Source organism: Cryptomeria japonica, chromosome 3 (assembly GCF_030272615.1).
Source record: "Cryptomeria japonica chromosome 3, Sugi_1.0, whole genome shotgun sequence".
NCBI classification, from domain to species: Eukaryota; Viridiplantae; Streptophyta; class Pinopsida; order Cupressales; family Cupressaceae; genus Cryptomeria; species Cryptomeria japonica.
The window spans coordinates 355,053,754-355,069,461 of record NC_081407.1 but is presented as its reverse complement, the minus strand read 5'-3'; the positions used below and the strand labels follow the sequence as shown (position 1 = coordinate 355,069,461).

At 36.0% G+C, this 15,708-nt stretch overlaps 1 protein-coding gene across 1 annotated transcript in view; it reads right to left on the bottom strand.

The window, feature by feature from the left end:
* Positions 1-12,918, bottom strand: part of LOC131079997 (uncharacterized) — a 95,257-nt gene extending 82,339 nt beyond the window's left edge. Inside the window, exon 1 of the mRNA XM_058018046.2 lies at positions 11,945-12,918. Coding sequence (XP_057874029.2) covers positions 11,945-12,679 — 735 coding nt within the window. The 5' untranslated portion in view covers positions 12,680-12,918. The remainder of the gene's footprint in view (positions 1-11,944) is intronic.
* Positions 12,919-15,708: the final 2,790 nt, after the last annotated feature.

The window sequence follows — 15,708 nt, the reverse complement described above, 5'->3', positions numbered from 1 at the left end:
GATTGTAGTTGGAATAAGTCATAATTAGTTATTGAATAAGTTTTGGTGGTTGAGAGAATTTCTCAAGTTAGTTGGGATCCTCCCACCTTTTTCTCATGACTCCTCTCCTATAAATACTTGAGGGGGTCTATTGTAATTTTTATCTTTTTGGAAAGCAAGCAAAAACTCTACCAAATTTACAGCAAAGAAGTCTTTGAGCTTTCATGTGTGAATTCAAGAATTGAAAGGAATAGAAGGAAATTGCTCAAGCTTTGAGTTTTGTGCTACATACTTGAGTTTGTGTTCTATATTATCTTTCTTGCAAGTTTTTCTTCAAAGAACTTAATCGAATTTGATTTGCAGTCTTTGTGCTGCAAGTATTTGAAGTTAATATAAATTAGAATAATTATTGTTTTGAGAGGAGTTGTAAGTCTTTGTGCTTGCACTTATTCTTAAGAGAGTTTAGAAGCAGATTTTGTGAGAAATAGCTGTGAGTCTTTGAGCTTATACTACTTCCCATTGTTTTAAGTAGAAAAGAATAAGATATTCCAGTCTTTGAGTTGTTATAATTTGTTCTTGATAGAATTAGTATAGAAAATGGTAGATAGGACTTCACATAATCAAGTCTTTGAGTTTGATATCGTTGTCCTGTCCCATCCCGAAGGAAGTGACGGAAGTCTTTGAGCTTTCAGGAAACTTCATTTCCTTTCTCTCATTTCATTTCGAAAGTTGTTACTGTTGTTTTATATCAAATCGCTATCACTTTTCTGTGAAGAGAAAAGGATATTGTCTTTCTTGAAAGAAGATGAAAGACTGCTCTCCTATCCTATTTTATTTTTAAAGTTGTAGTTAGATAGGGGAGTCTTCCCTTAATTAAGAGAGTTTTACTCACACACTGTGGTTGAAACCACAATTTTGTATATTTCCCCAAGTGTACAAAATTTTCAACCAACACATGTCATGGGTTTAGCAAGTTGTTTATGACACCACATGCACCAATGTTGGGAGTTGGTTTTGGAAACCATGGGTGCTTTCCACTTGTGTTAAGCTCTATAAATATGTGGCTTCTTAGTGTATTTTGTATGATAGGTTGGATATCTTCTAAGAAGCTTTTATGTGTCAAATATTCTCTAGAATTCTCTGTTGTTGTATTTACTCCTGACAAGAGTTGGCTCTAGGCATTGTATTGTAACTGTTGGTTGTTGCTGATAATAAAATTGAGTCTAGCTTTTGGAGTGTGGGGTTTTTCCCGAAAGGGCTTTTCCACGTATATCAGTGTTTTGAGTTTATTTGTTTAAATCTGATTTTGAATGTGTTTAATTAATTTGTAGCAGTTAAGGGTTTGTAAGAAATTTTTGCATCATCTTTCCTATTAGATTTAGCATTTGAAAGTGTTTATCTAAGATATTGGATTCTTCTGTTTTAGCCCGGGTCCTAGAACGAGTACGGTTTGGATACGTCTTGGGTTCTTCCTGGGTGTCTGGGTTCTTCGTGGATTCTTCTATGAAGGAGCTACAAAGAACCCACGCACCTAGGAAGTACCAAGCGCTGCACCCAAGCTTAATTTCATAAATTAAAACCTTGGTTTCACTTTCATAACTTTGTGACAACATTTTTTTATCAGAATATGCCAACAAGCAAGCAATTAAATATCATTTCAGTTGCATTTATGAGCTATACCTATGAACACGGGATTAGTAAACTTTATATCAGCATTACAGAGATTGATTTCAGTTGATTTACATTATGCATATGTAGCAGCTGTTTGCTTATGTTTTGTGAAATCACTTTCCTTATGTTGTTAATGATTTGGCATTTTGTCCAATGTTAGAAAAAAGAAATTGAACAAGCTTCTGCACTTGGCACAGCTAGTAGTAATGGCAATACAATTGATTGTGATTGACCTTGATCCTTTTGCTGAAGAAAATGAATATTAAAAATGATTATAATTTGAATTTGCATTGTGTAATGACATTTTGAGACTTGAGTATTTTCATTTTTGCAAATTATGAATGAGCTATCAAAATATTCTATTTATTGGCAATTATGGATTTATGAGTATCACTCTTCTTATAGTTCTCCACTGATACAGTTTATATTTTTTAATTTTGATGTTTGAACATATATATATATATATATATATATATGTATGTATGGATGTACCCGTACCTGTACCCAAGGAAATTTTTTGCCAATTCTGAGATTCTGTACTCGATTCCATATCCGTACTCGAATTGGTAACTTAGGCATTTATTCCACACTTGGCTTCCTTTCAAAAATAATGACTTCATTTGACTCGAAATTAAGAAAAGATAATTTGTGTAATGCATTTTGTCCATAGGAGGTCATCCCTCTTCTTGGAAATCATGTAATGGTTTCCTAAAGTAATGTTGGGAACCAAGAAGGGTTATCCCAAATTGAATATCTCTAGCTCTAGAAGGAGTGTGAATTGAAGTAGGCTCATGAGGAAGCCTATCACTCATTTGTAGGATATGAGAATGTTGTAAGGCTTCAAGGCCTGAGTTATGTTGTTAATCTGCAAATCATTTTATTGTCTTAATGTCTCTTATTTGTATCGATGGTTGCTGAATGTTTGCAATGGAAATTATGTTTTTTAATGGCTCAATGTTGTAATTAAGGGCTTGTATTTGTGTGATAAATGTTGACCCTAAGAACTATGAAAAGGCTCTTTTACGGGAGCTACATTAAATATTAAGTTGATACGGATGAACGGGAAGGTGAACCACCAAACCCCATTAAACTTAGAGAAACAAAACTATACTTATTTACATAAACTAATATTTGTTAAGTTAGTTTCAACTCTTACCTCTTAAAAATTGGTAACTACAAAATAAGACAATAATTCCTATGCTAAATGTGAATTCCAAATCTATCAGATATGGGACAAAAACAAAGATACTCGTGAAAATTTTGTTAAGGCCTACACAAATAGAATCCTTAGAAGCAATCCTATTGAAGTTGCATCATTTAGAATGTCTGAAAAAAGAAAAGAAAATGTCTTTCGTAGATGGAAAAGTACATAGAATAGTAAATTATGTTTATTTATGAACTAGACAAGTTATCCTAGTAAGGAAATTTACCAAAGGAAAATGGCTTAGAATGTTTAACCATGTTCTGCAACAAGAAAGGAAGCAAAATGAGTAGCATCTTTATCATCAACTTGAAAAAAGAATAAATAAACTATATTCTTTTGGAGTGCTAACCCAATGTTCACTCAATAAGGGAACAAAAAATTAATTGCAAGGGAACCGTAGGGAGCATAATTATTCCCGCCCTAGACCATAAACACCAAACCTCTCCTAAGCAAGGAAAAAGTATCCTCCAATGATAAATATTAACAATACTAACATTTACAAATACAAAAGTGAAAATAAAATCCCCCATTTGAAAAATTGGATTGAATAGGAGCAATCAATCACTAGGTTAATTATAACTAATTGTAATCTTTATTATTAATTCTGAAAACCATATCACTTCCACCTTGTGTGTCATCTTCTACTAATGTATATTAGTGGCATAATCCATGGAATGACATAGATAGGAAGGTATGAGATCTGTAAAATGAACCATCTTTGCAGCCAAGCCATGCTAGTAACTAGTAAGAGTTCAAAAGTTCAAATCTCGCACACAATATCTAAGAGTCCAATGCACAACAAAATAAAATAGCACAGACCTATAGAAAACTATATTTTATATGCACTTACTGATGCTAGCTTAAATGTTTTTGTATCAATAGTGGTGGCCTTTGTTGACGTCCTCAAGCCCTCCTTTGGTGCTTTGGTTCCAACAAATCTTTATTTTGACATGTCATGCAGAGTATTGCAATTTTGTAGCATTGGTGTTGTTATTCAGAAATTTTGTAAGGAAAAATTTGCTAGGGGCAGTATTCTAACAGTCCCTCCTCTATTAGTAGGGAAGACTTCCCTTAACTGCCAATGTAAAATACATGTTCATACATACATACGTACGTACGTACGTACGTACGTACCTATGTACATACATACATACACACACACACACGTACATATGTATATACAGACGTACACAGAGACACAGACGCAGACACATACATACATACATACATACATACATATATATGAAAATGAAAGAGCTATTTAAAAGATATTTCATTGCATGCATGTATAACTGCCAAAATAAAGTGAATAGTAAGACACCATTCAAAGAGAGATAAGATCCTCTTTGATGCCAATTTAAAAAGATTAAGGAAGTTCACTTAGACTTATTTAGAGATCTAAAATGAACAAAAGACCTTCTAGACCATCCAACACAATCTCATTGAGAAACAAACAACTATGCAAAAACAGTGCAGAGAATCTTCATAAGTAACGCTGAAGATGCAAAACAAGAGGCATAAAAACCTTCTAAGCATTTAACTTACATTAATATTCCAATGTCTTATTACAATCGAAAACTTGCTTCACAAAAGCTTATATGCATTACATAGTTCAAGATGTTTACAGTTTACACCTAAGTTACCGGTTTGGGTTTGGGTTCGGATTCAGGTACGGATTCGCGAATTTGGCAAATTTTATTTTTTCTTGGGTACGGGTACGGGTTCGTTCGTACACACACACACACACACATGTATATATATATATATGTTCAAACATAAAAATTATAATTATAAACTATCACTACCATTATTTATTATTACAATGATACAATCCATACAAAAATGAAATATACAATGTGACTGCTACAATGATATATTACAGCAGTTATAAACATATCAGATATTACAGAGAATAATATAATACAGCATCATTCAGCCATGAAAAAAGGATCCTAAGTTAGAGCATGACAAAGATGAATAAGAATAGCATTAGGACAAAAGGATGAATAAAATAAGGACATAAATAAAAGCAGATCTGCAGTAGTCTAGAGTAGCTTGGTGAGATAGAACAAGAGAATATATGAGCAGCCTTATGTAGAGGATAAGAACAAAATTTAGAGCAGACCGGTGAAGCATATTGGAAAAGATCAGAAAGACATGGGTTTACATGTTAAAAAAATATTTTAAAAAGTATTTTTTTATTGGTTTTTGTGTTTTTATGACCTGTGGGCCCCGTTTTTGGGAACCCACGGACCTGGGTTCTCCTGGGTCCACCCGGGTTCTCCATGGGTTCCACCTGGGTCCTTCCTAAGTGTATGGGTTCTCTGTGGGTCCCTCTGAGAACCCATCCACCTGGGCAGGACCTGGGTGGAACCGAGGGAGAACTAGGGGAGGACCAGGACCGGGCAAGAACCAGGACCCGGACCCAGCCTAAAATGCCAAGAACCAGTATCTTAGGTTTACACTAAAGGTTCAAGCTTTAATTATGACATGATGAGGTAATATGTGAAAGTAACCAACTTGTAAGTTGTAGCTACTTCACAACTAACATTATAACTTTATTCATAGTTAACTACCAACAAGACCCTCTCTTGATCACTTAAACTAAATTTAAGTGATTATGTCTCAAACACAAACAATTTTAATGATTATATTATAAATCTGAGTTGAGGCAAAAACTCAATGCACAATAGAGCACCTAAAGTTCCTAAGATTTTCAAAGTCATCGTAAGGTATTAGTCTTCACCTTACTCTATAAAGGCCTCAATCTTGTCTAAAAAGTACTGCCTTGATACAAAACTGCTCCACCCTCTAAGAATCTACTCCAATATTGCCAAATCAAGGATTTTGAATTCCTTTGTGCAACACTTTTGCTAGATGATAAGGAGATTGACTTGCTGGACATTTGCATAGATATTTCATTTTCTGAATTTAAGTCACTTATGCAGGAATGAAGAACATAGGCTCCCCTGATGAAGAACTATGTATTTGAGGGCCTTGATGTTATGATATGCTCATTATGAAATTAACAATAAGGACTTGTTGAGAAACAGGAGACATGTCCTCAGGGAACTTAGGTCTATAGAAATCTTTAGATGCCTCTCAAGAATAAAATGATTTGGTTAGAGTCCTAGACAGAATCTAATGATTATCGTTGAAGACACTAACTCTTTATATTTGAACTTTTTCTTCACATCTAGGAAAGCCTACCTTAGCCACAACGTTGACTAATTGAGTTAATGATGCACAAATCTCAATACTTTGACAATCATGCTAGCAAACTCAACGATGACCTTTGTCTCTGCAATTCTCTGAGAAATATTCAAGTGTAGCTACACATTGAAACTGCTGCTATATGTGCCAATATATCTTCATTCATCTTTCCATTTGAATCAAAATAATCTTGCATATCCATCTAAAACCCAAATCTTAAAAGATCAACTATAAGCTCACAACAGAACTTCCTCCCTATAGGAACAATATCCAATCAAAATTGCATACTAGATGGGTGATGGTTTCTTTAGCGAATTGTTGAAGATCTCACATACAACCATCATCTAGCATGAGAACTCAACCAAAAGGATGAAATCAAACATGCCAATCAGCAATCTTGAGGGTCTCCCAAAAAAGATTTGAAGGCGAGAATATAAAAGTAGGACTCACGCTAGATGAAACGACTTGTCCAATCTTGGATTACTCTCATGCCTCCACTAGTCAAGTGAAAATTTAAGTTCTCATGCAGCTTAAGGAAGGCTTGTGTTGTCGGCATAAATTGCCTGTTGTTATGTTTGATAATATTTGTTATCCGACAATGTATTAATTAATTGCATTGAGTGAGTTGTCAGTCTCGGGTAGTTATGTGTTGGTTGGTTGACGGTTGTGTACCTCTCGGCAACCGTTGGGTCCTTTAAATATGTCGTGTACTGCCAAGGAAGGGGGACAGTATTGTCGGATTTGTTGTAATCCTTGGCCAACCATCTATGGTCTTCTTCTCTGTAATGATTGCATGTGCGAATAAAGATATATTTTACTGTCATGTCTGGTATGCATTGTCATGTACATTGTTATTTTCTATATTTAATTTACCAGTTGTACCAGTAAACATTTTGGCACCGTTGCCTTAAAAGAAATTGGGTCAGCCTTGAGTGATTCATGTCCGTAGATCCCATCAAAGGTGAGAAGAGGCCACAAGGTGGTCAACACCAAGCGATTAGGTGATCCACCGATCCTCGGCCAGAGGGAGCACAGAGACGAGTCGAAGCCTGGAAGTACTCGGAGTGTTGGGATGTTGGAGGTGGACGTGTAGAGGACACGCACGTGTCTGAGAGTGCAAAGAAAGCACTAGAATGTAGCGGTCGGAACAGTTCACTCAGGTCCGACACACTTGGAAGTAATCGAAGTGTTGGGGACGCTGAAGGTGGACATGTAGAGGACGCCTGCGTGGCTGAGAGTGCAGGGAAAGCACCGGAACGTAGCAGTCGAAACAGTCCACCCAGGTCCGGCACACAAGGCGAATACACACGTACCTTTTGAGTGAAAACAATGTTGAACACCCAGGAGAAGCAGAAATTGTCGAAGTTCACGGGAGACGGGTCGGAGGACCCAGTACGGCATTGCAAAACATGCATAACCATTTGGAAGGGAAATGGCCAAGATGATGGAACAAAAATCTATAACTGATCATTCTAAATTATTTCTTCTTGTGGCCTCTATAAAATATGGAATAACATCAATAGATCAATCGCCCCTCCACAAAAGTTCTTTAATGCCATAGTTAGATTCCATATTAATAAAATGCAAAAGCATGTATACCAAACAAGACATCATATAGAATGTTTTGGTCTCAACAACCCTTACAAGTTGTTAATGAAGTGATTTGTTAATAATGTTGGCTCATCTAAAGGACTTTCCCCCAAAATACAAACTACATGAAAACATGCATCTAGGGATGAAAGGCTTCAACTTTTAATAGCCTCACCATTTGGCGGAATAGAGGAATTGCACGCTTTTGCACTTTTTAGACTTTTCTTTTTGCAAACTTAACCTTCAAGTAGCTCTTTCATGATATGGATAACTAAATTATAATTAGAAAATAATTGTTATTAGTATTTTTAGCTCTAAAGGCATTCAATGCTAATTTAATGCCCCTTTCTCCTATGAGCTTTGGGATTAAGAGCATCATTTCAAAGAACTCAAGATTGAAAATATTAATCTCAAGTTCTTGAGATTTCAACATGATGTAGTTTCTCTCTTAAAAGGGGTGATAGCTTGATTAAGTTAGGCTTGTTTTGGATAAGTAACAGGGGCTCTAAGGCCCTATTTTGGTATGATTCTTGGGACGGTTTTCCCCTGATAATGTCTATGTATCCACACTTACAACATCTTTGTCTTAGCTTCTTGGAGGCTGGGTGATCTTTGGTTGAGGACTTCAAAGTTGCTTAGAGAATTGGGCAGATGGATGCATTTAAATGGAAGGATTCTCGAGATTGGTTGTCGGGGGGGAGGATCGATGGAGGACTGAGAAGAGTTAACTTGGGTTTTAACTGGAAGAGCTTCTAGTTCTCTGATGAGGGGTGACATCTTAGCTTGGACTTTGATCCAAGGGGAATTATATGGTTGCTTCTGTGTATCAAGATCAAGATCAGCATAAATATAGGGGGGATGAGGTTCCTTGGTGGAAGCATGTGTGGAATAAGTTTGCTTGGCCTAAATACAATTTCTTCCTCTAGATAGCAACTCGTAATAGATGTCTCACCTAGCATAACTTGCGGAAGCATGTTTTACAAAGTCCGTCTTTTTGTGTCCTATGTAGTAATAGTGAAAAGTGCTCTCCTCATTTGTTTCTTTAGTGCTCCCTTTCTAAAATCATTTAGCATTTTTGGTTTAGAAGTAGGCTTGTATTCATGCTTCCTCTCTTGTGGACATCTGGAGAAGTTTGGAAAGGCCGTCGACTAAGGATTTTTCTCTTCAAGTGGCTTGGAATATTGGTCCTTCCTGCATTCTTTGGCAGATATGATTGGAAAGGAACCATAGAAAAGTTGTTAGTCCACTAGCTTTGGCAAAGGATTATGGGCATGCTTCAAGAGACTATTTATGCTAAATGTGGGGTGTCTATTCCCTTGGACCCTGGTGAGGCTGAGGTGATGCGGGGCTTAGGATTATTTGAGAATGGTTCAAAATCTATCTCTTCTAGGGGTAGGCAGGTCTCCACCAGAAAAATCCAAAGGGAGGGTAGATGGACTTTGCGTTTTGTTGGTATTTTAAAGATTAATACTGATGGACCCTCCAAGGTAAATCCTCGACATTGGAGTTGGAGGAGTTGGGAGGGATAGTACCGGTGTTGTCCTTTACTTCTTTTCTATTTATAAAGGTCAGCAAACAAATAATCTTATGGAATATTGTACTATTCTTACTGCTCTAGAAAGGTGTTGCACTCTTGGCTGGAGTAAGGTGATTTGGGAATCGGACTCTCAGATTCTGATTAACTCGTTGAACCAGAAGAACCTTGATGGAGTGAATTGGCAGTTGGCTTTGATTGTTCGGGAAATTCTCCAACTAAGTAACTCTCTAGATTTTATTTCCATTGTTCATATCTTGAGGGAGTGGAATAGTGTGGTAGATTGCATAGCCAAATGGGCTTCAGAGCATATGGATGGTTGGAATGTTGATGGGTGGAGCATCTATCCTCAGATTGCTCCCAAAGGTTAGCCAAGTTGATTTCTGAGGATATGTCTAACTAATGGGTTTCTTTGGTAGTTAATTCCCCTGGTTGTTGTAGTTGTCTCTTTGGTTGGACCTTTTGGGGCTCTTGGCAGATTTGTATTTCTGACTTTGATTAAATAAATTTTTACCCCTATTTTTCAAAAAAACATGATGTGGGTTCTCTTGGTGGTAATGCTTTACACACTGCAGAACCAAACACGTTCATGTGAATGTACCTAGAAAGGTGGTCAAGGCGTTCAAACTTCATACCATAAATGGGTCTCTGACATCCTTCCTATACAATTCCTTCGACCATACCTCCATGCCAACGTACTCGAAGTTTGTATCCTAAACTTTATGTACCTCAATGAGAACATGAAATATTTGGTCTCATCACATGTTTGTTTGAGTAAATGAAGAACCATGAAGATAAAGAATCTTCAAAAAAAGATAGATGAGAGAAGATGCTTGCGGGATGGGAATTGGTTTCAATTGATTCTGGTGGCTGTTTTTGTATAAATAAGAAGCCTGGAATAGAGATATGTAACTGGAGGTCGCTTATGGATTCTTTGTAATGAAGTTTAACTTTGTTAGCATCAAGATTTTACACACCATGGACTACCTCATCAAACAGTTCATGTACCTTTGTATGCCAAAACAAAAAAAAAATCTTGTTGCAGTAGGGATGGTCAACTGACTTTACAAACATCCAAAAACTCATGTAAGTACTTCAGTTCATTGCTGTACAACACAGCCATGGCAAGAGTATGTGAGAATGGCATGTTAAGAAAACAAATAATATTTCTGCATTTTCATCACTCTGTTTACATCAATCTGGCAATGTTAATTATTCAGCATTTTTCTTTTATCAAGCATCCTTAAGCTAGTAGCCAATTGCATTTCTTCCTTGTACTGGTCAAAATGCCATAAGTTATTTTTATAGAGAATTCTGCCTACTTATTAAAATGTCACGAACTCTTTTATCACATTATATTCTTCGTCATCCTATAAATCACTGTGAATAATCCACAAACGCCTCAAACAAGGTAAGAATGTTTAGAATGGCAAAGCAACTCTCAGCAAAAACTAGTGCAGTGCAAGCATTTCGGTGTTCATTTCATACTCTATGATTCAAATTTAGTGCAAGTCTTTTGCAAAATGAAGTTCGGAAACACTCCATTTTTATAGAGAATCTTCAAACCACCCTCAAACATGATATTCAAAAGTTTCTGCCTTAGAAATCCCAGAAAACTCTCTCCGCAAATGGTCCATTATGTGATCCAAAAAATTATTATTCCTTTCTTGAATAATTATTCTATTTGTGAAGCTATGTTTCTTGTGTTTTGCTGCTGAGGTGTCCTTCTAAAGCATGATCTCCTTGATGATAACGCAAAGATGTCTCTATCAAACTGCCCTAAAGGGGTTTTCAACTTGACGTGTCACTAGGTCATCATTGACAGTTTTCAACCTAGTAGACTCTGCCAAATAGCCATTTCCACTTTTCAACTTGGGGATTGAACTACAAACTCCCGTTGCGTTTTTCAGTTTGTAATGGCAAGAGACATCTTGGTTTTATAATAAAAGTAAAATTGACCTAGATTCTAGCATGGTTGACTATATAAAGACCCCATAAAGGCAAGCAATGAATCATACTAATAATGAGACTCCAAAGTGACCCAAATTAAGGTACATGAAGTAGAATAAGCCCCAAAAAGATTGAGATTAACAAGTGGAAAAATGCAGTTAATGTCTTGCTCTCCCTTCTCCTCTATTCGCTGTTAGAATGTATCCATTACAAATGTAAATGCAATTATGAGCACAAATGATTGCAATATTCTCAAAAGTGTTTTCTCCTCTCCATGTGCCAACTCAAACAATCTATCAAAATGCTTCGATAGCCCAATCTTTTCTATATTCTGCTTAATGAAAGAAGGTGTGCCTGATATTAAAAACAATTGAACTGTTTTCTCCCACCCTTTCCCCGTCTACCTGGATTCTGGAGGGACACCCAATTAGATGGAGCAAAGTTCAGACCTTTCGTTTGGTAAACAGTCCAGTGGAATTTTATATGAATGTTTGAGCCTTGAATTCACCAGATTTATATAGAAATCCCTATTATAAGTATGATGGCTTTCGCAAATAATTGTCTTTATTTTATTTACATCAACGTATAGGACCGTCCATCTCACTATTAAAAAGGAATAAAATAAACTCATTCTTATGTACTGTGAAAATCTCATGTTTATCAACCCCCAGTATAATAAATGCAAGTGGAGTATGGTTGCACAAAGAAAGAAAACATTTTCTAGCACATTGAGACTATAATTGAACTACAGTATTACAATTAAAAATCAAGATAATATTACCCAATAGATGATAATTGCTTACTGTAAGTTTGAAGGGCTCCGACTGTGGATTTTCGAAATTGTGGGTGTTTATAACACGTCCATATGTAAAAGTTGCGTCATCCCCGTCTGTGAGAAAACATTGGTACAGTTCCCGAGCGTGATCTTTCAGAAAATCAGGGGTGACAACCATATCCGAATCAATAAACACAATGACAGAGCCCCTGGAATGCAAGAAGCCTAAATTCCTAGCCCTTGCTGCACCTCCATGATTCTGCTGCAGGACCTTCACATGAGGAAAGCGTTTGCTAGAGCTGATAAATTCTTCACAGGAAAGGTGTCCTTCATCATCACTCAACAGAAAATGGAGAGTACCATCTGTAGAGCCATCATCCACTACAATTACCTCATACTCCTTAATACCCGACTCTCTGTAATTACTCTGTTCCTCCACTGCCTTCAAACACTTGCTCAATATCGGCAGCCTGTTGTATGTGGGGATAATCACACTCCATAAGCCCTCCTCCCCCTTCTCATCAATGTATGACCGCAACTGTGGATCCTTTTTTGACATCATTACAGTGCCTCTTCGGCTACAGCATTTCCCCATCAAGCTGTTAAGTTTTGTCTTTGACTGTCTTCCCCCTCCTTTACCATAAGAATTGAAGTGCATGGCGAAGGAAGAGAAACGTCTAGCATCCATGATAGGATGCAATTGCAGCATGGTGGCGTGGGCACTTGGAATTTCACCAGTAAAATGGCAAAGTAGCATTCCCATTTAAAAGGAAAAATCGTCATGCCTGAGTTATGGAGGCATGATCCATGGAAGTACTTTAAGCATTTCCAGGAATGAAGCAGGACGGAAGGACAGGTCTTCATTTTTTTTTAATATTCGAAGTCACAGATGCCACGCTCATATTCTGAAAAGAGCTATTTCGAATTGTAAAACTAGACAAATTCTCACCGAGTAGGAGGCGTATCATACAGTAGACAGACAGGGTGTGTTTCTTCGCGTGTCAGCCTTTTTATTCGTGATTTTCCTGTGTTTTAGTTGGACGGAATAGAATAAAAGGTTTTCTAACTGAAGAAATAAATAATTTAATTTCTACATGGGACAGATTCCCTTTACAAACTGATTTCTGCCCATTTCAATTTTTTTTAAGAGTTTGCCAAGTGTTAATAAAATTGTTTTTTTGTGGTGTTTATCTTTCTTTTTTTAAAATGTTATTAGTGTTAGTGATTAAGCAATTACTATTAATTCCTTAACCTTCTTTATCCATTTTTTTTTTAATGTTATTAGTATTTGTGATTAAGCTATTATCATTAATTCCTTTTAAAAGTTTATTTTTTATGTGTTTCTATGTGTTGGTCGACATTTACCATGATCTTTGAAGGATAAGCAAATACAATTGATCTATGTAAATATCCATCGATTTGAAGGATTTTGGGTGTATATGGTGTTGCCTTTGCAAGTGCACTTGCAGGTAGGCCATGCTATCTTAATATAAGATATTTTTTTTATTTTAATTTTGGTAAGGACGACGCCCTTCCCCACCCTACCTCTTTCTTACTGAGTGTGGACTTTGTTTGTGTGCTTGTTTGGTTGTGTTTTGTTTCTTATTTTCATGGATTATGCTTGTCTATTGCACACACAAAACTGATAACAAAGGAACTTCAAACCTAAAGTGACTTAATCCTACCCAGTATGTAGTCTCGCACAATTCCTTGTCGTGTTTAATTGTTATTAAAATATCTCTAAATTTTAGTTTATTTTATGGCGTTTGAATTTGAGACACTAGGGTTTGAAAAATGATTTGGGGTGTCTATCCATATAGCCAACACATTTTATATTTTTTTCTTTTTGTTCACGTAAGTGTTAATTACGCTTCGCTTTATTGTAGAATACAATTTTTTCTAACCCTGTTGTAGATATTTCTTCTCTTGAGGAATTTTATATCAAAATTTGAGAAAACTTGAAAGCAAAATGTTGATGGTTGCAAAATAGAGGCCGATTGATTTAATGCCTTTGTAAGGAAGTGGAGATTGATGCCAATTTTTTTGGCACTATTTTAGCACTTTATTTTTAGATGAAATGGTTATCTTATGTTAGGATCCACTAGGGGAAGAGAAACTAATTATAGATGGATTTGAAAGATTATATTTGATTTAATAAAATAATATTTAAATGTATGTGAATTATAATTTATAAATTTTTAATACTAATATGTATTAAAAGAAAAGGTTTTTTTAATTAAAATTATATTCAATACGAGAATAGGATGCCTCCATTGCAAACTCTCGTATTGGACAAAGATAGTTTGTGATGACAAAATGATACATAAGATAAAGGACAATTCAAATCATGAACCTAATCTCAAGCAATGACTAAGGACAAGATAAATATGGATGCAACTCCTCATATTGGTTCAGGTGTGTTATGCATAAGGCTCTGAAAGATAATAGAATGGTTGCATATAAATATCTTTTACAATTCCATGATGAAGTTCTCTCCCCAGTACAAATCGAGCGACTTCAAGGTCCTAGAAGCCATTTGTATTCTGATTCATACTTTTTGTAAATAATCAGATTAATTCTTAAACAATAATTGACATAAAATGCTTATTGCCTACCATGTTGTTGGTCTTCTTCTTTTTAAAACAATTTTTCTAATTTTGGACTAAGTATAGGGTATAGAAATTAAATTTTTTTAGATATTTAATTTCTATATTGAATAAAAAATAAATCTCAAATATATTAAAGAAAAAAATTGTGAATCAAATATTGTTACAATATAATGAATATAAATCGTATATTTTAAAAAACTTGTTTTTATCTTAGTCTTTAAAAATGATTTTGATATTAAAAGCAACATAACGAGGGTGTTGTCCCTATAACATCCACATCCCAAAGGTGTCCAAAACCATCAACAAACCCACAACCAAAAAGCAAAAACAACTATGTCCACAACAATTTGTAAGCAGATGAACCACTAGCTAGAGAGTAAAACCATAGTCCAAAAATAGATCAATAGCTAATAGTAAACAAGCTATAACTACCTAATTTTTTTTAATCAGAAGAGCCATGCTCCAACAGACATAAACAACATAAAAAGAAACCCTTATAACACTAATTGTGACTAGGCTTCTTGACACCATGACCCACTTTCAATAGGTCATTATTGCAAACCTTCAAACCATCCTCATTTGTCGTGTCTCCTAGCACCTTATCCTACATTAAACAAAGAGATGTCAGCGAGTTGTGCATAACCCTGAAGCTGAACTCAGAGATGTTTCCTATCTTCTTCTCTAAGTCAAAGATTTTGTCCTTCAACATACACAACTCCTCCCCCATGATCTTCAACTCACTGTCAGCCCTTTGACATCCTATATAGCTTTCACCCATAGCAGTCTCCTTAATGTCCTCCTCCATAGTGACCTCCTCCATTCTATCATACCTAGTTTGGTTCCCCCGTTCAACCCAACTATTGTTCATCAACTTCTTTGGGTTCTCCTCCAATTCTTCCCCCCACCATCCACATTCTCCTCTTCTTCCTTTTCCTCGTACTCCTTCCCTTGTTCTTCCACTTCATCTTCTGAGCCATAATCAACAAGTTTAAGTCTTTTGCCTTTCCCAAAACCCCAAAAGGCTAGCCTATTCGACCTTCTTCTACCTTCATTTTTGTTGTTTCTCTCCCTACCATCCTCTTCGTCCTTGCTAGACTCTTCTAGGATAGTAATTTTCTTGTGATGGCTATCATTCTTTCCTTTTTTCTTGTTTGTTAAGGTCTTTTTTTTCCCTTAGACACAC